Source organism: Vigna unguiculata, chromosome 9, assembly GCF_004118075.2.
Source record: "Vigna unguiculata cultivar IT97K-499-35 chromosome 9, ASM411807v1, whole genome shotgun sequence".
NCBI lineage: Eukaryota > Viridiplantae > Streptophyta > Magnoliopsida > Fabales > Fabaceae > Vigna > Vigna unguiculata.
Genome location: NC_040287.1, coordinates 39,848,785 through 39,872,317, shown reverse-complemented (window position 1 = coordinate 39,872,317; position 23,533 = coordinate 39,848,785). Strand labels below are relative to the sequence as shown.

The window sequence follows — 23,533 nt, the reverse complement described above, 5'->3', positions numbered from 1 at the left end:
TTTTTAGTTCGATAAATATATTTTAATTACATAAACTTATGTATTAAGATATATTAATATTTTGATTTTGATGTATTGAAATATTATGCTTATTTTCAATAAGAATTATGAAATACGAAATTTATCATGTTGTGTAGGATTTTGTAGTTTTCTAAACACTTTCAAGTATTTCTAGTAGACTCACTCGTACGTACACACGAATTCAGTTCAAAATAGTGTAATTCAGTTCAAAAATAGTGTAATTCAGTTCAAAAATAATACAATTCAGTTCAAAATTAATGCAATTCGGTTCAAAAATAGTACAATTCGGTTCAAAAATAGTACAATTTGGTTCAAAAATAGTGAAGTTTATTCAAAACCAGTGCAATTCGATTCAAAAACGGTTCAAAAATAGTGAGTTAAGTTAAAAATTAGTGCAGTTCAGTTCAAAAACAGTGTAGTTTAGTTAAAAAATAGTGAAGTTCAGTTAAAAAATAGTGCAGTTCGGTTCTGATGTAGTGCAGTTCATAAAACAGTTCAGTTTATAACAGTTCAGTTTAGTTCATATTACAGTGAAATGTAGTTTAGTGCAGTGTAGTTCAGTCCAGTTTATTTTTAAGAAAAACAGTTCAGTTCAGTTCGTCTGAACTGTTTTTTAGTTCAGTGCAGTTCATGTGAATTGTTTTTTAGTTCAATGCAGTTTTTAGTAGTACAGTGCAGTTTGGTTTATTTTGCCCAGCCCTAATATCGATAGCGGTGATTAATTATCAATCGTGTCTAATTAACGCAACTAAATAAATATAATTTTGTAAATAAAATATTTAATGACACATTAGAATCATAAAATGTGGAAGACTTAAGTGTGATTACCATGAACTCAGGTCTGTACAAATGCAGAGGGTAATTCCTTTTTGAAGTTTAAATTCATTTTTGCCTATGTAATAATATTCTATATAAAAATTTCAAATATATATTTATCTCTTAAATTTATAGAACTCGAGTACCTTTGATACATGTTAAAAAAACTAATATATGTTTAATAATAAAGTGTACTGAACCTTTATTAAATCTTATTACTAAATTTCTATGTGAATAATAGTTAGTATTGTTGTCAGATCACTTTTTTCTTTATATTCACAAAAATTTCCGAGTTTTATAGATCTTACAATCTTTTATTTATGTTTTGTTTAGCCCCAAGAATACCACCATGAAAATGTGAAAGATTATAAATGTGGTTGTCATAAAAAAAAACTGACACAGTTAAAAAATAATATTTGATTTAGTGACACTTTCAAACTATTATCAATTAATATAAGGGTATTAATTTCAAGAATTAAAAAAAAAATCACAAGTATATGAAGAATGAATTAGTTATTTATGGTTTAACAAGAGAAAAAGGGATTTAAGTAAAGACGGATAGGGATACAAGTGCACTACACAATATAGGTTATAGAATTAATCTGATGCCATTTATTAGAAAATTTAGTAGAATGGATAAATTTAAATTACCTAAATAAACAACAAGGTGCTCCAATTTCATTTTAGATTTTCATTAAAAAACCGTATTTTATTACGCAATTTTAAGTTTAACGTTTTTTACATAGTATATAAGACAATGAATCTTTGCTGTTTTTTCAAACAGTTAAAATCACGTATATTTTTAAAAAAAACATGCAGTATTGAGACGTACAACAATTGAAATCGTATTAGTGTAATCTTTTCATTTTTTTTAATAATAAAAACATAGTAATTTTACTTTGTTGTGATTTTATAAATACTACTACCGTTTAGACATTCTTTTGCATCGCACCATTACGGTGTCAATCTTCTATACATGTGGCATTTTATAACGGTGTTCTAATATCAAGCCAAACGAAATAGAAAACACTTCTCTGCATATATCTCCTGCTCACTTTCTTTACCATGCCTACACTTACATTTGACAACAAGAAAGTGGGTTTGTAGGAAATGAATCAAAACTCAGAAATTGTTCATGCTAGTAACAATCCCAGTAACACAAGACTCCAACTTTGTTATGATCATATTCCCTTACCCTTGAGAGGTTAAAAGTGTCCAACGGCAATCCACTTTCCGATTCCTGAAATTGAAATGAAAAAAAAAAATTACATTTCCCTGGAGAATAATCTTTTGAATGCCAGCATAGCAGGGAGATAGAATCTGTCAAATTGAACTGACCAATTGACAATGCATACAAATTTTCAACCGTAAGAATAACCTTTGAAAAGTTAAACTAAACAATTGGTTTTGTTATAGCACAAGACAAAAGGATCTAAACCTGATACATGGAACAAACACCACAAACCCTCCTCTCTCCCATATCACAGGTTACAAACTATTGAACATTACTTATACATCATTAACATCACATCAAGATCTTTGGCTGGTAAAAGAAGACAACATCTACATACACATGAAAAAATAAAGTAAAAAGAGATTAGGGAAGTATGCAATTACATTGTGTTATTGGGAAGCTATGGGTGCGGTATCTTCAGTGGCCATAGGCTCCACCTGAGGAACCTTCTTTGCAATTGACTTAGGAATGTCAAGATACTCCTGGATACAACGCTGCTGAGGATGGGACAGAAGTATGAGGACGTGACGGAATAGAACACGTGCCAAACCCTGTCCACTCTCCAAGATAAACCCCTCATATTCACTAACATGTTCAAGGGCTTCCACTAGTGTATCATAAACCTCCTGGGGGCAATTATCAGGACCAGGCTTATCATGAAGGTACATCACATCCAATGTGAAGAGCTTCTGGTTCACCGGCCACTGATGCTGTGGTCGCTCCGATGATCTGCAGTAGAACAGAATCTACAATGGAGAAGCACGTAGCAGATTGCATGTCAGGATTCACAATCATAAATACAATTGTGTGATTGTGTGATGTTAATCGTAGCCATGAAAAACACTTACGACTCTAAAGATGCGACCCTCCACACGTGATTTCTTGGCTTCATGAGCGGCCAGTCGGAACAAAACGGTGAGATCGGGTGGGCCGGCGGAAGAAGAAGCTGAAATGCTCCGCATTGCAGCGATTGTCGAGTCGATTTCAGAGTTGAAGTCTCTCCGCAACTGTAATGAGAATTAAAATAAAAAACCCTAAAAAGCAAATGATTGATTAAATTGAAGGGGAATAGATAGGTTAGGGTGGAAAGAAACCCAGGAGAAGGTGTTGGAGAGAGTAGCGAAGGCGAAACGGTGTTGGGGGTTGATGGTGAGCTTGGCATTGACGAAGAGAATGATGGCTTGCTTGACGGAGTCCAATCGGGTGAGGGGTCTGCCGTTGGGTCCGGTGGCCCCTTTCATCTCGACGAGGCACTGAGGATCTACGTCCACGCATATCAGAATATCTTCGTTCGAAACTCGCGAGGGTTTCAGACTGTATCTGTTGCTGCTTCCCTCACCCCTTCCACACCCATCTCCTTCAATTCCCTCCATCTCTCTCTGATTCCTAATCTTCTTCTATTCTTGATTTCTTCTTACCTCTCCCGATATCCCTCTTATATATTTTCCCAATTTCAAATTTTCATCTCATTTTCAATTGCTCTACCCATTCCTAAATTCTTTTATGTTTACTGCTTATAAAAAATAATATTACTGATAAATAATACATGTTTAATTTAAAATACTTTTATCCTCAACTATAATCATTAACATTATATTTAAAATTGGAAAAAAAACATTATTTCATCCAAACAACAAATATTTAAATTACTCCCGTCTTTCTTTTATCCCAGCTTTGTTGGTGCAAATATTGAGACTCTGGAAGAAATTGACATGGAGTATAAGGCATTGGCGCTTGAAGCTGGCATCAAGAGTTGAGCACGTATACCTGACCATGATCTTGCCCCTTCCTTCATTACACATTTGGCAGATGCAGTAATAGAAGTTGTCCATCACCAAAAGCAATGTATCCATCGGTTCTCTGAAGGTAGCAATGTATCAAGCTATGCTCTGGTTCATTCATGGTATTCATGTCGTTCTTGTCATCCAAAATGATCATGGCATTCCCGAAAACGTTGAATATTTGTGCACACTACTTATTTGAAACTTCTTTACGTTTTAATGGGTCATTAACTGTTTAAGTCTCAAGCATACTTCGAGTGAAATAAATGAAAAGAAGGGAAATAAGTACGAAGGATAAAAAAAAGAAATGAAATTGAATGACTGGTGAACAACTTTCACACATTCAATAATGATTTTCTTTTGTCTTAAAACATACTACAATAAAACAGCAACAAAGCAAATGCGTTAACAAAATATTCCGGTCTTAATTTTTCATTTATGTCACATTCATTTTGACACAGACAGTTACTCTCACCAATTATTAGAAAACAATTTATGACCACAATAATTCAAAAGGAAAAACACTATTAAACACTTCGTAAGTTGTAAAAAACAAGTCCCAAAAAGTTTTAATACCGCAAATTCGATGAAGTCAGTTGAATTAATTAAAAATTAAACGAAAATCAACCGATAGTTTGGTAACTTAAATTAAGCACACCATTTTTTCAAATGTTGCCATCATCAGGAGATCCGATTTAACCATACAAAAATATTCAACATGTAGGAAATTTAAGTACACGAACCCTTACATCTAAACATTGCAATGCTACATAGGTGGGTATCGCTAGTAGAATAAACAACTACGAAACACGATTAAAAAAAAAAGTCCATGAGAAAGAGAGAGGGAGAAAAATATCAACTCTGAGGCGAAGTCTTAGCAGCGCTAGTTTGGGGAGGCTGAGTATTCCCACTGCCATTACCATCGCCAGTATAGGCCGGAGCCTGAGTATAACCAGCACCATAAGAATTATTGCTGTATGGAGGCGGCGCCTGACCATAAGCAGGCTGGCCTCCCTGAGGTGCACCATATGTTTGAGAACCATAACCGGGTTGCCCTGCACCATAGCCCGATGGAGGTGCTCTCTGAGCACCAGTTTCTGCTTGGGGTTGAGTATAACCGGAAGGTGGAGGCTGCGCAGGATATGCCGACTGACCATAGCCTCCTACTGCACTAGGTGATTGCGACTGTCCATAAACAGGAGGATTGCCACTTGGTTTCTGAGATTGAGGGGTTCCATAACCAGGACCATAACCTGGCTGTTGTTGACTTCCATAAGCAGCTTGGGATGTAGGGGGAACCCCATAACCTGACTGAGGAGTTCCCTGAGGAGGGTAGTTGGAAGTGTTTGAACTGGGCTGTTGGCTACTAGGATAACCTTGCTGTGAAATGGTGGTCGGTTGGGTAGATGGAGCTGGTGCTGAATCTCCCTGCGATGCATAGCCTGCAGTGTGGCCCTCTTGTGCTGGGTTACTCCCACTACCATAGCCATAGCCTTGCTGCTGATCATATGTTGGTGGTTGTCCATACCCTGAATGAGATTGTGCATTATACGCATTATAGCTGTCCTGAGAATAACCCTGTCCCGGTTGGCTATAACCAGAAGAAGGTGGTTGACTGTAATTGTATGCAGAGCCATCAGCTGGAGGTGCAGGACCTCCAGGATTTTGCGGTTGCTGTGGCTGTTGATTATAGTAATCATAGCCCCCAGCATGAGTAGACTGTTGGTGAGGTGGTGCAGAAGACTGGTCCCAATTGGTGGAATATCCACCTGGTTGTTGGGGAGGATAGCCTGAATATGGTGGCTGAGGCATGTTATACTGAGGTGATGGACCAGAATATGCTCCAGGTTGAACATAGCCATAACCAGGTTGCTGCATTGGTGCGGGGGGCCCCAGTTAGAGGGTGGTCGAGATTGGTAACCTTGCTGAGGATACCCACCAGACATTGAAGGATTTCTAAGACGATTCTGTGCAGACAAATAGAAAACAAAAATAAAGGGAGTCAATTCACCCAAGTTTCTACATCAGACAGGTACAGAAAGCAACATATGCACACGTACACAGGTTAAACTTATAAATGCAAAAATCAACATATAATGAACACGATATTAAAGGGTATGTTATCTTGCATTAACAGGTTGCATACATGATCAGAAAGGGATATGAATACCTACATACCGTACTGGTTCGTGATAAAACTGAGTTACTCCAGCAGAAGCACACCCTTTCCCTATTCGAATTGGATGGGTACAAAAGAAAGCACAGACCATAGAAGCAAACAAGCATTCAATATTTATTGCCTTGAAAAGGCAATCAGTCATATAGTATCTCAAAATAAGCAAGATCTTACTCAAATTGTTACGCTATACAATATAATACTCATATTCATATTAATAGAACAAGTCTGACTGGAGTATATTTAACACGTACTAAGATGAAGGCTCAACTCTAAATACAAATATACAGACTGTTGAGACAACTTTTCTGTGATCCCATGTACATCCTCTCAACCTCTGTACAACCCAATCTAATAATTCAACCTCAGGATCACGAATTCAAAGTTCAAAATAAAGATTATTTAATTGGACAATGAATAAGAAAAATAATGGAATGATGAAGCAGAATAGAAGTGGCACAAAACGTACAACAGACAAATCTTAACAGAAATCTTGTAGATAATTTGGTTAGTTCAGAAAACTACTATTTAAACTGGACGACAATAATAGAATAGAGAAAATAATTAAAGTGCAGCACGATGGGTACGTCTCAGATTACCTATGCCAAATGTACGTCCAGTATAACATACGAGGATAAAATACTATTCCAAGTACATAAAGGTTCTATTGAGAAATGAACTGAAAACCACTTGTTGAAAACTATTTCAACACAAATCAGTATTCAATCTAATAATGACACTATAGTCAAAAAATATAGAAGGAGACTTACTGCCCTTGATAATAAATATCAAAACTGAGATTTAGAACCATACCAGGGCATGCTGAGGGAACACCAACAAATGGATTCATGTTGGTGTCACCAATGGTCCAATAGACACTAACCCTACAACAGTCCCAATAACAATATCAGTCATAGGATACACAATTAATAAGCATATTCCAATGTCGAGAGTCTATAATCTCAATGAGTATCCATCTGGACCAAAAAAATTCATAGTAACAGTAGCCTTTGCAGTCCCCAGGAATCTAAATCATTAAAAATATCGAAAGAGGAAACTCGCCAAAGCAGTGGGCCAGGTGCAAAATTCACCACAGTTAAAATACGGTCTTTGTAAAAAGTATGGTATCTTAGTCAACAAGACTGAGTCTAATTCCAAAATATTGCTACCAAAGTCATTGGTTTGAAGATGGATAAAAGAGATAGCGGATAAGATGTATTAGCTAATTATACAGAGCAGAGTACAAATGCACAAACATAAAGACGCAGTTGACAAGTCAGAATTAGAAAGACCCTGAAAGTTAATGACCAACACCTAATCCGAGACTAAACATAAAGAAAGGAGGATATTGCCAGTATATAAAGACTGTTAATCGAACAAGATACTATACAGTTGTTCACACCACAATACAGCTAATACACGACAGCTATAGCAGTGAACGATCTCACTAAACATTGATCTCACTACACCGAAGAGAGCTAGAGATTACAAGCAAGAACATCATAACAGCCACTATTGACTACTTTGTTTTCAACCTTAGTAAATTACTTTGTAAGAGTCTTGAAACACTTGCACAATATGACATTATGTACTTATTTTCTTTTGAGAACAATACAACAGGTAACAGAGGTAGTCTCAATATTTAAGTATCATATAATAAAAACCACTTACAAAAGGCACTTTAAGCTCTGAAAAAATAACCACATCCATAAACATACACTATCAGCCAAGCTGCATGGGAAGAGATACCAATGCATCCAGAATACGCATCAAGTTAACTAATATACAATAAGTAATAATGGTCATAGTGTGATGATATATCATTAATAAGATCAATGAATTAATTTATATGAACACAATAAAAGTCATTTATGCAAACTATAAATCATCACATGATTTACCAAACAAACTTGTTTACCTGCAAAGGAGCTAATCGAAGAGAGTACAAAATACATGTATCATGCACCAGGGGTAAATCAGATCCAATATTATATTTTAATATCATAAAAAAATAAAAAGATCCAACAGGCAATGACAAGCACACAGTATTCATTTAACAATCACATAAAGCAGCACGTAAATTAACCTACTTTGATAAAAAACAGTCTAGAAGATAAATAGATTGTGCAACATACATAGTACAAATCCAGTAGAAAAACAACAATTCTAAACACTGAACTAGACTTGGCATAACCACGCAAATATGCCTAAGCCAAATGTGGCAAAAAGAAGCACCATTCACATACCTCGCCGCTGATGATTTGATTAACCAACTCCTTTGCAGACTCAATTTGCTCAGGTGTCCCATCAATCTTTAATGTTCTTTCAGTTGATGTGTCACCTGGAGGAAGATGCAGAGGTATAACCTGACAAAATCATATGAACATTAGTCACAAGGAACTCCGGATAGAAATTTCCAAGTCATGAGTGTTGGCAGTTATCACAGTCTCTTATCAAATTAGTAGCAATCCCAAAGCTACAGTAAGAAAACCATAACGGCAAATCATCTATATCTAATAAACAAATAAGAGAACAGTGTTTTGCATATCAATTAAAAGTAAAAACCTGAATCCGTGCGCCGGTAGAAGCTTGCATATTCTTTATGGTTTCTCCACCTTTGCCAATAATAAGGCCAACCTGAAGATGACCACAATAAACTTATTAACCCAAACAGACAGAAAAAGAACCCCATACCTGAACTCGGAAATCACTCATGACTTTGTACAAAGCATACACTTCAACAAATCTGCCTTTCACACCTTATTATTTGGAATTCTCATGACAAATTCATCTGATCCAGCTTGTCCTGTAAGTCTTCGAGCAACAATGCCAGAGCCTCCAGATTCAGCCTGGTACAAAAATAGTTATCACCATATATATTGCAATTAAAAAAATTTAGCATTTAAGCAGTTCACCAGAATATATGATAAACGAAAAATAATCCATCCATGACTGACAGAAGAAAAATAACAAGTATAAAATGTGTTTAACCTCAGCAAGAACTTCATTAATGAGTTTCTCCGCAGAGGCAATTGCCTCTGGAGTGCCCATAAGCTCAACGGTCCTGGTGGCAGAATTAGGGTCGGCGTCCATATCGCGAGTAACTTGAATTTTGGCACCTGACTGCAACTGCAGATACTTAATGGTCTCTCCACTTTTGCCAATAATCACACCAACCCTGCCGTTAGGGATGTCAATCTTCTTGCTCGTTCCTTGGTGACTGTAGGAGACGGGAGGAACAGCCGAGTACTGAGGCTTCGCATCTACGTTCACGGAAATCAGAGTTTATAAACCCTAACCTAAACGAGAAGAAGTGTGGAGCGGAGAGGGATAGTTTGTTACCGTAAGAATCGAAGCCGGAGGTAGGAGCACCGTTATCGGATTTGGGACGCTTGGCGTCGAGCGGGGGAGGAGGAGCAACGCTGAGGAGGCGGGCGGCGACTTCTTGAGCACGCTGCTTGGCGAGCTCGATGCCAGTGGCCGGGCCTGCAGAGAAGCCGGTAGGTCTGTCGGAGGATTGGTCTTCATACTTGCGTTTGAGGGGCGCAGAGTCGTTGGGAGATGAGTAGTGGGTTTCGTCCGCCATTGGCACAAACCCTAGAGATGTTAGGTGTGAAAGAGGGGCTGGTGCTATTATTTATAATTTATAGTGGTGGCTAGTGTGATCCCTACCCTGTGTGGGGCAGTGAAAAAAAAAGAAAAGGAGATATTTTGCATTGCTTCCCTTGTACAACCAAAATATTCAGGGGTCTTTACGTCATCTACAGAATTCCGACTTTATTTCAATTTTTACGGTGTTTCAATGTATAAATCTTTTACAAATAATACAAAGATGAAATTTTTAATCATAACATTTTATCTGTTATCTTTATGAAATTAAGTAAGAGTTTATTTATGAGATTTGATTGAAAACTATTATAAATATATATATATATATATATATATATAATTTATTCAAATTAGGGATTTTGTTTATGTCTCTCTTATGTACTATTTCAATACGATATTAGATTGAGGTTTACTTATTGTCTTTTGGATGAAATTATTTTTCATTTTTCAAGGATACTAATTTTTTTTATGTACATTATTATTTTTTAGTTTTTCTTTTGTCCTTGCTTTTTTGTCACAATTGTACTATCATTCAATTTGATTTTTCCATTGCATTGTCGTCCTTGTCATTGCATCTTGATGATTATTCATGGGTAGGTTGCGATCAGATTTTGAGTTTTCCGATTATACCTACATTTACTTGCACTCGTTCATTTTGCTAAATATTTTGAAGTACATCAATAATTTTTCTTTAAAATTTATATTATAATTATATTAATTACATTAACAAAACAAACTAATATTATTAATCGTTAAGAAAAATCTTCGATCCATTTTAAAAAATTTAACAAAAAACATTAAATTACATTAATTTTAAAAAATCAAGATCAAACTAAGAATAAAAACATCAAAAATAAACTTGACGTTTAAAAAAAAAGAAACAAGAATAAAAAATAATAACTAAACCTATTTTTAATATTGGGATTTATGAAAAATAATTTCAATTTTGATAGTTTAATTTATAGATTGACTTGGTCTATTTTGAAAAAGTGTCATGTCCAAACTTATCTGAGGAAAGTCTTAAGTTTTTAGAAAATTTTGCCAAACTTGTCTGTTTAGAATATGATTTTAGTGTATCTTATATTTTTCTGTTAGCTCAATATTATACTTTAGCTAAAATAATTTTAAATAATTTCCATTTTTCACATCCACCCAACACTCCAAACCAGACAACCACCATCAAGTATTCAATTTTTATGCAAACTCCATCAATAGATGAAAACAAAACATGATATCCCTGGAAAACATAAAACCAAAAAAAAATATCACTAAAATGGATAACATAGAAATAATAAATTATTTAACATCATATCAATATTATATTATACAATCACACAATGCTAAAAAACTTTTATTACAATAAAAACTTTACTTTTATTACTATAAAAACTTTTATTACTATAAATAAAAGTATGTTTTCATAATTTATTAAAAAGTTGCTTATGGATATAGTTTATTCTAAATTTTTCTCAAAACATTTAAAAAAGCAACTAAATAAAAAAGATAAATCTTCAAAAATCTCTATTCCAAACGAAACCCAAACTAGCATAAATATACTAAAGTTCAAGAAAATCACAACTTAAAACGCCATAAAAATGAGCTCCTATTCAACCATACAAAATAGGCAAAATGTAGAAAATATCAATACACCATTTTTTCCATCTAAACAATGCAACGCTACATAGTGTCACTAGAAAAATAAGGATCGGTAAAACAACTAAAAAAAAAGACAATCCATGAGAGAAGGGGAAACAAAAATATCAACTCTGAGGCGATGCTTTAGCAACAGCAGTCTGAGGAGGCTGCGTATTTCCACTGCCATTACCATCGCCAGTATAGGCCGGAGCCTGAGTATAACCAGCACCATAAGAACTATTGCTGTATGGAGGTGGTCCCTGACCATAAGCAGGCTGGCCTCCCTGAGGTGCACCATATGTTTGAGAACCATAACCGGGTTGCCCTGCACCATAGCCCGATGGAGGTGCTCTCTGAGCACCAGTTTCTGCTTGGGGTTGAGTATAACTGGAAGGTGGAGGCTGAGCAGGATATGCTGACTGACCATAGCCTCCTACTGCACTAGGTGATTGCGACTGTCCATAAACAGGAGGATTGCCACTTGGTTTTTGAGATTGAGGGGCTCCATAACCAGGTCCATAACCTGGCTGTGGTTGACTTCCATAAGCAGCTTGGGATGTAGGGGGAACCCCATAACCTGACTGAGGAGTTCCCTGAGGTGGGTAGTTGGCAGTGTTTGAACTGGGCTGTTGGCTGGTAGGATAACCTTGCTGTGCCATGGTGGTCGGTTGGGTAGATGGAGCTGGGGCTGAATCTCCCTGGGATGCATAGCTCGCAGTGTGGCCCTCTTGTGCTTGGTTATTCCCACTACCATAGCCAGTAGTACCTGAGCCATAGCCTTGCTGCTGATCATATGTTTGTGCCTGTCCATACCCTGATTGAGACTGTGCATTGTATGCATTATAGCTGTCCTGAGAATAACCCTGTCCCGGTTGGCTATAACCAGATGAAGGGGGTTGACTGTAACTGTATGTAGAGCTATCCCCTGGAGGTGCTGGCCCTCCAGGATTTTGCGGTTGCTGTGGCTGTTGACTATAGTAATCATAGCCCCCAGCATGTGTAGACTGTTGGTGAGGTGGTGCAGAAGACTGGTCCCAGCTGGTGGAATATCCACCTGGTTGTTGGGGAGGATAGCCAGCATAAGGTGGTTGAGGCATATTATACTGAGGTGATGGACCAGAATAAGTACCAGGCTGCACATAACCATAACCAGGCTGTTGCATTGGAGCAGGGGGAGCCCAGTTAGAGGGTGGTCGAGATTGGTAACCTTGCTGAGGATAACCACCAGACATTGCAGGATTCCTAAGACGATTCTGAACAGACAAATTGAAACCAAATATGAAAAGTGAATCCAACCAAGATTCCACATCAGACAAGTATAAAAAGCAACATATGCACACGTACACAGGTTAAACTTACAAATGCAAAAATCATATAATGAACACGATATAGAGGGTATATTATCTTGCATTAACAGGTTGCATATCAGAAAGGGATATGAATACCTACATACCGTACTGGTTCGTGATAAAACTGAGTTACTCCAGCAGAAGCACACCCTTTCCCTATTCGAATTGAATGGGTACAAAAGAAAGCGCAGACCATAGAAGCAAACAAGCATTCAATATTCATTGCCTTGAAAGGGCAATTGACATATAGTATCTCAAAGTATGTAAGATCTTAATCCAATTGTTACAGTGCAATATAGAATATATCATTCATATTCAGGTTAATTGAAAAAGAGTGACTGGACTACATATATTTCACGCCGTATTAAGATGAAGGTGCAACTCTAAATCAAATATACAGACTGTTGAGACAACATTTATGTGCTCCCATGTACATCCTCTCATCCTTCGTACAACCCAATCTAATAGTTCAACCTTGGGACCAGAAATTAAAAGTTAAAATTAAATATTATTTTAAGGAAAAGGAACAAGAAAAATAATGGAATGACGAAGCCGAATAGAAGTAGTACAAAATGTACAACAGACAAATCTTAACAGAAATCTTGAAGATAACTGGTTAGTTCAGAAAACTACTATTTAAAGCTGGACAAGAATGCTAGTTTAGGGAAAATAATTAAAAAGCTGCACGACGGGCAACTTTCAGGTTACTGATGCCAAATGAATGTCAAGTATAAGATCCGAGGATGAAATGAAATACTATTCCAAGTACATAAAGGTTCTTTTTGAGATATGAACTGAAAAGCATAAGTGACCAAGTTGAAGACTATTTCAACAGAATCCAATATTCAGTCTAATAATGACACCATAGTCAAATAATATAGTAGGAGACTTACTGCCCTTGATAGTAAATATCTGAGATTTAGAACCATACCAGGGCATGCTGAGGGAACACCAACAAAGGGATTCATGTTGGTGTCACCAATGGTCCAATAGACACTAACCCTACAACAGTCCCAATAACAATATCAGTCATAGGATACACAATTAATAAGCATATTCCACTGTCCGTAGGCTATAATCTCAATGAGTATCCATCTGGACCAAAAAATATTCATAATAACAGTAGCCTTAACAGTCCCCAGGAATCTAATCCAACAAAAACAATGCAAGACGAACCTCAACCAAGCACTGGGCTAGGTGAAAAACTTCACCACAGTTAAAATACAGTCTATGTAAAAAAAGTATGGTATCTTGGTCAAGTAAACTGAAAGTCCAAATCTCAAATATTGCTACCAATATCCTAGGTTTGTGGATGGATGAAAGATAATGGCTAAGACGTATTAGCTAATTATACAGAGCAGAGTGCACATACACAAACGTAAAAAACCAGTTGACAAGTCAGAATTAGAAGACCCCAAAAGTTAATGACTGTCGCCTAATCCAAGATTAAACATAAAGAAAGGTGCATATTGCTAGTATATAAAGACTGTTAATAGAACAAGATACCATCAGTTGTTAACATTACAGCTAATATACGACGATTATAGCAGTCAAAGGTCTGCCTAACCATATTTCCACCTGGCGAGCTGAATAAACTACATTGAGGAGAGTTGGAGATTACAAGCAAGAACATCATAACAGCCACTAGTAATTTAGTTTATTTTCTACCTTTGTGCATTACTTTGTAAGAGTCTTGAAACACTTGCACAATATGAAGTTATGTACTAATTCTCTTTTGAGAACAATACAATAGGTAACAGAGGTCGTATCAATGTTTAAGTATCATATAATAGAAATCAGTTTTCAAAGGCAAAATAGGCTCTCAAAAAATACTACTTCCAAAAACATACACCATTTGCTAAGCTGCTTTGGAAGAGATATCAATGAATCAAGAATACGCTTCAAGTTAACTAATAATTGCCACACAACTAAAAGCTGCTTCAGTCCAGATCAAAACATCAATAATATACAATGTTAAGTAATAATGGTTACAGTGTTATGATATATCATTAATAAGATCAATGAATTAATTAATATGAGCAGAATAAAACTCATTTATGCAAACTCTAGTAAAAAGCATCACATGATTTACCAAAACAATTTTTCCCTGAAAAGGAACAAATCAAAGAGTACAGCAATCATGCATCATATTACAGGGATGAATCAGATCCAGTTTTATATTTTAATACCATAAAAAATAAAAAGATCCAACAGGCAATGAGAAGCAGGGAATGCTCATCTAACAATCACATAAAACTTGCACGTAAATTAGCCTATTTCGATCAAACAGTCTAGAAGATAAGTAGACAGTGCAACATACAGAGTACAAAACAAGTAGAGAAACAATAATTCCAACACTAGACGAGACTTGGCATAACCAGGCAGATATGCCTAAGCCAAATGTGGCAAAAATAAGCACCATTAACATACCTCGCCACTGATGATTTGATTAACCAACTCCTTTGCAGACTCAATTTGCTCAGGTGTCCCATCAATTTTCAATGTTCTTTCAGTTGATGTGTCACCTGGAGGAAGATGCAGAGGTATCACCTGAAAAAAATATATGAACATTAGTCGCAAGGAACTCCAGATAGAAATTTCCAAGACATGGGAGTTGGCAGTTATCACATAACAGCAAAGCTACGGTAAAAAAATATAACATAACAGTTATCACAAGGAATTCCAGACAGAATTTCCAACCACAAAGCTACGGTAAAAATACCATAACAGCAAATCACGGATATCTAATAACAAATAAAAGAAAAGTGTTCTATATATCACTTATAAGTAAACCTGAATCCGTGCACCAGTAGAAGCTTGCATATTCTTTATGGTTTCTCCACCTTTGCCAATTATAAGGCCAACCTGAAGATGCACACAATAAACATATCAATCCAAACAGACAGAAAAAGAACCCCAAGTCTGAACACAGGAAATACTCATGACATTGCACAAAGCATACACATAAATCTCCCTTTTCACACCTTATTATTCGGAATTCTCATGACAAATTCATCCGACCCAGCTTGTCCGGTGAGTCTTCGAGCAACAATGCCAGAACCTCCAGATTCAGCCTGGTACAAAAGTAGTTATCACCATATATATTGCAATAATTAAACATTTAAGCAATTCACCAGGAAACAGTTCTATGATAAACGAAATCTAATCCATCCATGATTGACAGAAAAAAAAAATGAGAAGTATAAGATATTTTTAACCTCAGCAAGAACTTCATTAATGAGTTTCTCTGCAGAGGCAATTGCCTCGGGAGTACCCATAAGCTCAACAGTCCTGGTAACAGAATTAGGGTCGGCGTCCATATCGCGAGTAACTTGAATTTTGGCACCAGACTGCAACTGGAGATACTTAATGGTCTCTCCACCTTTGCCAATAATCACACCAACCCTGCCATTAGGGATATCAATCTTCTTGCTCGTTCCTTGGTGACTGTAGGAGACTGGAGGAACGGCCGAGTACTGAGGCTTCGCATCTACATTCACGTAAATCAGAGTTCACAAAACCCTAACCTAAACGAGAACTAGAGTGGAGCAGAGAGGATAGAGGAAAGGAATAGTTAGTTACCGTAAGAATCGAAACCGGAGGAAGGAGCACCGTTATCGGGTTTGGGACGCTTGGCGTCGAGCGGGGGAGGAGGAGTGACACTGAGAAGGCGAGCGGCGACTTCTTGAGCACGCTGCTTGGCGAGTTCGATGCCGGTGGCGGGACCCGCAGAGAATCCGGTGGGTCTGTCGGAGGATTGGTCTTCGTACTTGCGCTTGAGGGATGCCGACTCCGTTCCCGATGAATACTGTGCTTCCTCCGCCATTGGCACAAACCCTAGCCACTCGCGTTACCTGTGTGTAGGGAGAGCGAGATATTTTGCTTCGCTTATGCAACAAAAATCACAAGATGTCTTATTACGTCATGTTTGTAAGAAGAATCTATATTTAAAGAAAAAATATTTATTATATTTTCACATTATTTTAATATATTTATTTTTCATTACTTCGCTCCTTTGGTTAGGCATTTTTAATATTTTCTTTCTATTTTATTTATTATAAATACAATGAAATAAATAAAAAATAAATAACTGTTTGAATGATTTTATACAAAAACACGTAAAATAATGGTTCATTTTAAAAAATAACTAATTATATTATAAAAGATAAAATAAAAATAAATAATTATAAAGAAAAGGAAAACTTTTATATATAATTATAGACTTTACACTTTATTTTCTTTAAAAAAAATCCAATTACTCAAAGTATCGTCTCTTTTTATTATTATTTTTTTTGTCAAAATATGTATGTGTGACGACATTCAGCAGTTTTTATTATAAACATAAAATAAGTTTATATTATAACTTCAGGTGTTAATTGTAAATGTAAAATATAATTCATATAGTCAAAAATAATTTCCTATTATGATGTTGAGTTTAATGTATAACTTATAAATTAATATTATTTTCTTTTATTTTAAAATTATTTACTATATCCGATTCGCACAGTAAAATAATAATTTGGTTGGAAGTGTAAAACAAAAACTATAACACGGTTAAAAAAACTATTTATTATAGTTTAAAGTGTGTTAAAAAAAAACTCAGGATTGTGTGAATAATAACCAAGCTCACACCTATTTTATAATTTTTAATAAATGTTAACACAAACAATTTATTGTGTTAAAAAAGGAATGATATTTTCAATTTTAAACAAAATACTCGAATAAAAAAAAACAATTGATTGAAATTATTTTCTTAAATAATAACTAAAACCTAAAGTTATATGATAAAGGATTAAAAATAAGTTAAATTATGCACGTTTATTTTACTTATTTTACTATTTTCTTTCCAAGTTTGGTCAATTTATAAGCGAAACATAAATATTTTTTGAAAAAAATTAAGAAAGTAGGATTTATTAAATAACTATACATTCTTTCTTTTTTATTCTGCTTATATTTTATCATCACATTTCTACTTTCCTCTTCCTTCACTGAATCAAACAAGTAATTGTGGCATCCCAATATTACATGATTGTATTAAAGAGAAAAAAATTATGTTGAATTAAAGGAAAATGTTAAAAAAATTGAGAAATGAGCTGTACTATGTATTATCAATTATTTATTTTATTTATTTATTATTTTAATGAGTCATTTTGGTATATAAGTATACATATTAATAAAAATAAAGAATACAGTAGCCTATGTATTTGTTTATGTTAACACATAATTAAATATGAATTGACGTAAATTATAATAAAAATATAAGTTTAAAACATTAATAATCATAAATTTACCCAAAATAATAATGAAATGTTTTTATATGATTAATTTTATCATAAATATATTATGTCTCAAACGAACTTCTGAAGAAAATCAAAAAACACACATGAGAAGTTCAAAGCATATATTAGTTTTATTTTTTATGCTTTTCTTTTATTTCTCGACTCTTAGCTTTCCTAGCTTTCCGCGTCTTCAAACAGTTATCATGTTTTATGGTTAAAATAATGGTATAGTATTATCTATCAAGTACTAGTATTTTTATCAAAATAATATTATTTTAAACAAAGTATCATATCACCCCTGATTAGGCTTTCTATGAAAAAGCCCTTAACATTTTTGCTAAATCGACTATCAAGCCATAAATAATCCTTTAAATAATATCATTGTTGATTTAGAAAGAAAAAATCTTCCCTCTGACAAATCCTATATAAAAAAGCATAAACATTCTTTGAAAAGTATAGAGAACGAATATAAATGAGAACTACAAGTCAAAGCTTTGTGGAAATTGGGGTCATACAATTAAATTTTCAATGCAAAAGACAAATAGACACCTCATAAAAGAGAGTGTCATAAGTTTAAACACTCCTATTATATTTTATATTTGAAGGGGGTGGATTCAGAAAGAGAGTGCGGAAGGTACATGTTAGGGATGAAATCATCAGTTCAAAATTATTTATTGGAACACCAGGAGCCATTGGAGAGGGGAATTGGTCCAACGTAAAAACCGGAACTTACAAACCAAACATGAGTTTTTCACATATAGTTACTCTCGGGTACAAATGAAGAAGGATTAACAGATAAAAAAACTGAAGGGGAATGAAGCCCCCATAAAAAGAGCAGATAGAACATTCAGAAACTGTGATAAGGTAATGTATCGACACAATCTCCATCTAACATGGGCACTTCTTAGCAAGGTAATATAATACCATGAATTTGCTTATTGTAAAATAGTTTTTGGCTGCCAAGAAACAAGCTTAGTCGACCTTACTTTGTCCACCAATGGAGGAAATCTTTGCGCCTATTGATCTTTTTCTGCAGCTGGAGGAGTCCATACAGCAAAGCCTCAGCAGTTGGAGGACAGCCTGGAATATATATGTCGACAGGAACAATCCTGTCACATCCCCGAACCACTGAGTAAGAGTAGTGGTAATATCCTCCGCCGTTAGCACAACTTCCCATTGAAATGACCCATCTAGGTTCAGGCATTTGGTCATAAACCCTGCAAGAGTTTTTCAGCATCATATATAAAATTGTAAATTTAATTAACTTGATTTCGCCATGTCAAAGACAGAATACCAATGAAGTTCCAATGCAATAATAATGTCGGAACGTGGAATTTCACAGGGAAGAGGAGATAGAAAAATGACTTAAAAATCACATTGATAATGTTTCATGAAGATCAGTGACAGAAAAATCCCAACCAAGTGCAATGCATGCGGGATTACAACAGACGTAACTGCCAACATTTTCAAAAGAAAACATTTTGACAATTTAAAAAAACAAAGCAGTAGTCTTACAAGTGCGACTGCAAGCTGGCTAATGTTCATATACAGACTTACGTGGGGAGACATAAGGAAAAACCTATCCAGAGATTACTTGAGCATATAGAAACAACTTGTAACTCCCACAAACCTTTTTTAGCTTATTCTAATAATAGCTTTATGAAAAATCTGACATAAGTTTTCATGTAATGTTTGAAACAGGCGGTCATGCATGGAGGAAATGTTTCATGATTCTTACTTTCGCTGTCTGATAAGGATTACAATAATCTCCTGCAAACAGACTCCCAAATACAATCATCCTGGTCAGAAGATGTGCCAATAGAGTAAATGGCAAATTAGTATCTCTTGCTTTTCGGTTACGTAAGATGTTAGCTGGAAGAGGCTCTGGCCCAAATGATGCCTATTTTGGGTTCTGATGATCCAGATTAGCTTATAGAATTAGCGTTCAATTAAGTAGCTTACGGATACTCATCATGACATAGTAATAGATAATGATGAGCAACCAAGAATATGTATTATAACATAGTATAAAATTTAACAAGTGAAACTGGCAACTCTTGCACACCTTTCCTAAAGCAACTTAAAACAATTTTTATACTTTGTAGTTATATGACATAATTGTTCACACCTCTCATCCAACGCAAGACAACTATTATCCCCATAAGAACCTCTTTTCACATGCAGTATCATTAATCAAAGTGCTTTTTATAACAACATTTAATCACGAAGAGAACTCTATTAGCCACGATCTATTACTTAGGTGTTTGTTAAGAGGAAAGGGAAGGGTAACAAGGAAGTAGAAGCAAGTGGAAGCAATGAGGCAAAAAAATGTAAATGGGAATCAGTCTGGGGATATGGATTATAAATTTGCAACAACCAACAAAGTGCTCACATATGCCAGGTGGAGGCAGGATTCCAGTGAGGAATGTGAAGGTAGAAAGCAAGCCCCTTAAAGAGGTTACAGACTGCAGCTAGCGTGTCATTTCCCTATACTGTCTCCAACTCAATAAAATTTCTTTGTTAAAACAGAGTCCTGGTAGCAGTTTCCTATCAACACTAAAAAAAACCAAAAGCTACCACACCAAAACAAGAGTCAATTAAAACAGACTGTTACGAGAAAACCTAGTTCTAGGGCGATAGAGAGAAAGCCAAACAACAAGAACACAGGAAACCCCAGAATGAAGGGATTCCGAAACTGAGACAGAAGTGGCAGAATACAGGTATGTTTGTTATTGTTCAGTATGAATATTTTTAATAGCTAACTAAAATTTATATAGCTACTGTACTGACTGCTTAACAGTCGGTCCTAACCCCTGCACACTTATTTCATAACACAGACAAAATACATAATCATTGACCAGATTAAATTTCCCCGAAATGCAATTTAGTTACAGAAATTCTCAAATAACAGGCATCCACCTCTTGAACACCGAACACAGTTTATGTTTAAAATTCTCCAACGCATATATAACCGCATTTAAACAAAGACGCGACGGCATCGACACCATATCAAGTCAAATTGAATACTCAACCACGCACATATGTCACACACAAAACAAATAAGTGAATCGGGTGAGGGATATGATTTCTAATCTGCTGTGGAAAGGAACACAGTTAAAAATAGATTAGGGAAGTAAAAACCCTAGAAAAAAGGATAGAGGATTACTTGCGAAGAGCGGGAGCCATCTTGTTGGTGAGAGTGCCTGCGACGATCATACAGTCAGACTGGCGAGGGCTGGGCCTGAAAATGATGCCGAAGCGATCGAGATCATAGCGGGCGGCGCCGGTGTGCATCATTTCGACGGCGCAGCAGGCGAGTCCGAAGGTCATAGGCCAGATGGAGCCACGGCGAGCCCAGTTCATCAGATCGTCGACCTTGGAGATGACGAACTCCGCCGCCTTGGAAACGCCGACGGGTGAGGAAGCGGACGGAGGCGGTGGCGGAGCATATGGTGTGGGCGTGTGTGTGGATGTGGATGCGTTGAGAGCTGGGAGCGTCGTGTGGAGGGATAACGCTCGTTGATGGGAGTGCAGTTGATGGAAGCGTGAGGAGGCTCGACTGAGAAGAGCCATAGTGATGTTGGTGTGAGTGAATGAATCGCACCCGGGTTTCAGGACTCTCTCTCTATATCCCTGTCTACGCCCGAGCCAAACCTTTTTCTATATTTTGGAAAATGGTAGAGACATCGTTGACGAAACTGCGTGCCAAGGCTACTACTACGTGGCCCATTTCGGCTTCATTCCTTATTTTTCTTTTTCCAAATTACTATTATTTCATTTATTAAATTATTAAATAACCATTCAAATTCACTGCTTTCTAAGAGAAAGTCGATCATTTTACTTGGTTAGCTGTATTTTTTTAACTAGAGTTTTAAAATCACGAAAAAAATAATCTCTATGACATATATTAAAAAAAATAATGTAATAATTTTAGTAGTATTTATTTTTTTAAATTAAATAGATTTAATTCTTACTACATTTTCAAAACAAAAATATCGATAAAATAAAATTAAAAATCAAATCACATAAAAATGTAAAAATATAATTAAGTCTAATTTATTTTGGTGCGACGCTTACTTGTTACACTAATTTTACATTATCCATATTTTTTTTATCTAATACGTTTAACTGTAATTATATTGTTTAAGTTAAAAATATGAGTGAGTAAATTGTCAAATGAATATTTTATATGATTTTATATATGATTTTACATATAACTTCGTCGTTAAATGATTATGGATTAATTCATAATTCTTCAAATAGGATTCATATAATTTGAATTATCCACGGTAACATCTCAATTTAATAGTTTTTAAATTACTAAATAAAGTATTATATAATGATAATCCAAAGTAGATAGCATGAAAAATTAAGTATAATTTTATACAGACATCCATAACTGAGTAATAACAATATTATATGTACAAGACCTCTAGAAGAAAGGAAAGGTAAATTCTAACCACTTACTACAAAACACACCTATCTACAGGACCTCTGGATACTACTGTTCAATCCTACTATCAACACCACGCAAAAACTCTCCACCTGCAGCCTCCTCTGCTCACACATTTAAGTGATCATTGCAAAGAATAAAACAAAGGGTAGACAAACATAAAACACGTAGAGTAAGATAATAATGATTTAAAGAAGACTACATTAGAATAAGAGCATAATAACAATCAATTATCACAAATTCACACAGGAACATTCCAATACTCACACGTCATTCAGCTCTAGACTCAATTATTCGGATATATGCAATTAACATCAGACCTCTTGGTGGCTTGCACCGGTGTATGATTCCCAAACTCTGCAGAGTTTGGCCTCAAGGGGTTATCACCCAATCATCACACCAGGTAAGTCTCTTTCGCGCCAAAGACTTGATCGAGTCCAATGGCTAAGACCTCCTGCTACTCCTCACGACATAACTCATTATACTCTATATGAGCCTTAATGGTTATTGGAGCGTCAGGATACTAACCAAATTTGAGTCCTTATGTCTTTGCATACCCTACCTCATTCACACTTAAAATTTCTCCATGAAATTCCTCCATAATTCACATACAACAGTTCCATATTCACCCAATCTCACTCAAAGCATACCAAGACAGTCAAAATAATTCATTTCACATCAGTTAATGCAATGAAACTAAGGATGACAAAAATACTCGTACCCGCGGATATCCGCGGATAAAATTTGTGGCGGATAGTTACTACCCATGGGTATTTATTACCCGCGGATAGCGGGTAGCGGGTATTTTAATACCCGCTTATAAACGGGTCGGGTATGGGTATCATACTATCCGTACCCGCGGGTACCCGCTATCCGCACAAAATTAAAATTAAAATTAAATTTATTTTTTATTAAGTTAAATTTAACTAAAATTAAAATTAACAGTATATTTTATTATGTCAAATTTAATTATAATTAAAATTTTATTTAATTTAAATTTTATTTTTATAATTTTATATTATAAAATTTATAAAATATATAATCTTTTAAATATTTGCGGGTATCGGGTATCCACGGGTACCCGCAGATTTTAAAAATATCCACGGATATTTTTTAAGCGGATACCCGACGGGTAAACGAGCAGGTAGCGAACGAATTTTTTTTTTGGCGGTTCGGGTTG

At 35.5% G+C, this 23,533-nt stretch overlaps 4 protein-coding genes across 4 annotated transcripts; all 4 read right to left on the bottom strand.

The window, feature by feature from the left end:
* Positions 1-1,776: 1,776 nt before the first annotated feature.
* LOC114162195 lies at positions 1,777-3,521 on the bottom strand. The gene is made up of 4 exons (XM_028046003.1): positions 3,166-3,521; positions 2,920-3,078; positions 2,455-2,817; positions 1,777-2,077 (listed from the first exon to the last, which is right to left on the bottom strand). The coding sequence occupies exons 1-3, from the start codon at positions 3,442-3,444 to the stop codon at positions 2,461-2,463; spliced, it is 795 nt and encodes a 264-aa protein (XP_027901804.1). The 5' UTR covers positions 3,445-3,521; the 3' UTR covers positions 1,777-2,077; positions 2,455-2,460.
* A 965-nt stretch (positions 3,522-4,486) lies between these two features.
* Positions 4,487-9,654, bottom strand: LOC114163763 (far upstream element-binding protein 1-like). Its single transcript, XM_028048068.1, is given in 7 exon segments — positions 4,487-5,735; positions 5,738-5,819; positions 8,275-8,394; positions 8,594-8,665; positions 8,788-8,877; positions 9,020-9,291; positions 9,371-9,654. Coding segments are annotated over 7 exon segments (1,908 nt in total). The 5' UTR covers positions 9,615-9,654; the 3' UTR covers positions 4,487-4,707.
* Positions 9,655-11,199: 1,545 nt separating this feature from the next.
* Positions 11,200-16,534, bottom strand: LOC114163923 (far upstream element-binding protein 1-like). The gene is made up of 6 exons (XM_028048314.1): positions 16,204-16,534; positions 15,840-16,111; positions 15,606-15,695; positions 15,415-15,486; positions 15,052-15,171; positions 11,200-12,525 (listed from the first exon to the last, which is right to left on the bottom strand). The coding sequence occupies exons 1-6, from the start codon at positions 16,445-16,447 to the stop codon at positions 11,398-11,400; spliced, it is 1,926 nt and encodes a 641-aa protein (XP_027904115.1). The 5' UTR covers positions 16,448-16,534; the 3' UTR covers positions 11,200-11,397.
* Positions 16,535-18,541: 2,007 nt separating this feature from the next.
* Positions 18,542-21,578, bottom strand: LOC114164017 (NADH dehydrogenase [ubiquinone] iron-sulfur protein 7, mitochondrial-like). Its single transcript, XM_028048472.1, has 2 exons — positions 21,067-21,578; positions 18,542-19,117 (listed from the first exon to the last, which is right to left on the bottom strand). The coding sequence occupies exons 1-2, from the start codon at positions 21,471-21,473 to the stop codon at positions 18,883-18,885; spliced, it is 642 nt and encodes a 213-aa protein (XP_027904273.1). The 5' UTR covers positions 21,474-21,578; the 3' UTR covers positions 18,542-18,882.
* Between the last annotated feature and the right edge of the window lie 1,955 nt (positions 21,579-23,533).

Bases quoted from the DNA above. Each gene is read 5' to 3' on its own strand.
- LOC114163923 (XM_028048314.1), bottom strand. From the start codon at position 16,447: ATGGCGGAGGAAGCACAGTATTCATCGGGAACGGAGTCGGCATCCCTC. The intron at 16,112-16,203 runs GTAACTAACTAT...ACGTGAATGTAG, and splicing joins CTCCGGTTTCGATTCTTACG to ATGCGAAGCCTCAGTACTCG. The intron at 12,526-15,051 runs GTATGTTAATGG...TTGTCTGTTCAG, and splicing joins ATCAAATCATCAGTGGCGAG to AATCGTCTTAGGAATCCTGC.
- LOC114162195 (XM_028046003.1), bottom strand. From the start codon at position 3,444: ATGGAGGGAATTGAAGGAGATGGGTGTGGAAGGGGTGAGGGAAGCAGC. The intron at 3,079-3,165 runs GTTTCTTTCCAC...TTCTCATTACAG, and splicing joins TCTCCAACACCTTCTCCTGG to TTGCGGAGAGACTTCAACTC. The intron at 2,818-2,919 runs GTAAGTGTTTTT...TCTCCATTGTAG, and splicing joins AGGGTCGCATCTTTAGAGTC to ATTCTGTTCTACTGCAGATC.
- LOC114164017 (XM_028048472.1), bottom strand. From the start codon at position 21,473: ATGGCTCTTCTCAGTCGAGCCTCCTCACGCTTCCATCAACTGCACTCC. The intron at 19,118-21,066 runs GTAATCCTCTAT...AAACTCTTGCAG, and splicing joins ATGGCTCCCGCTCTTCGCAA to GGTTTATGACCAAATGCCTG.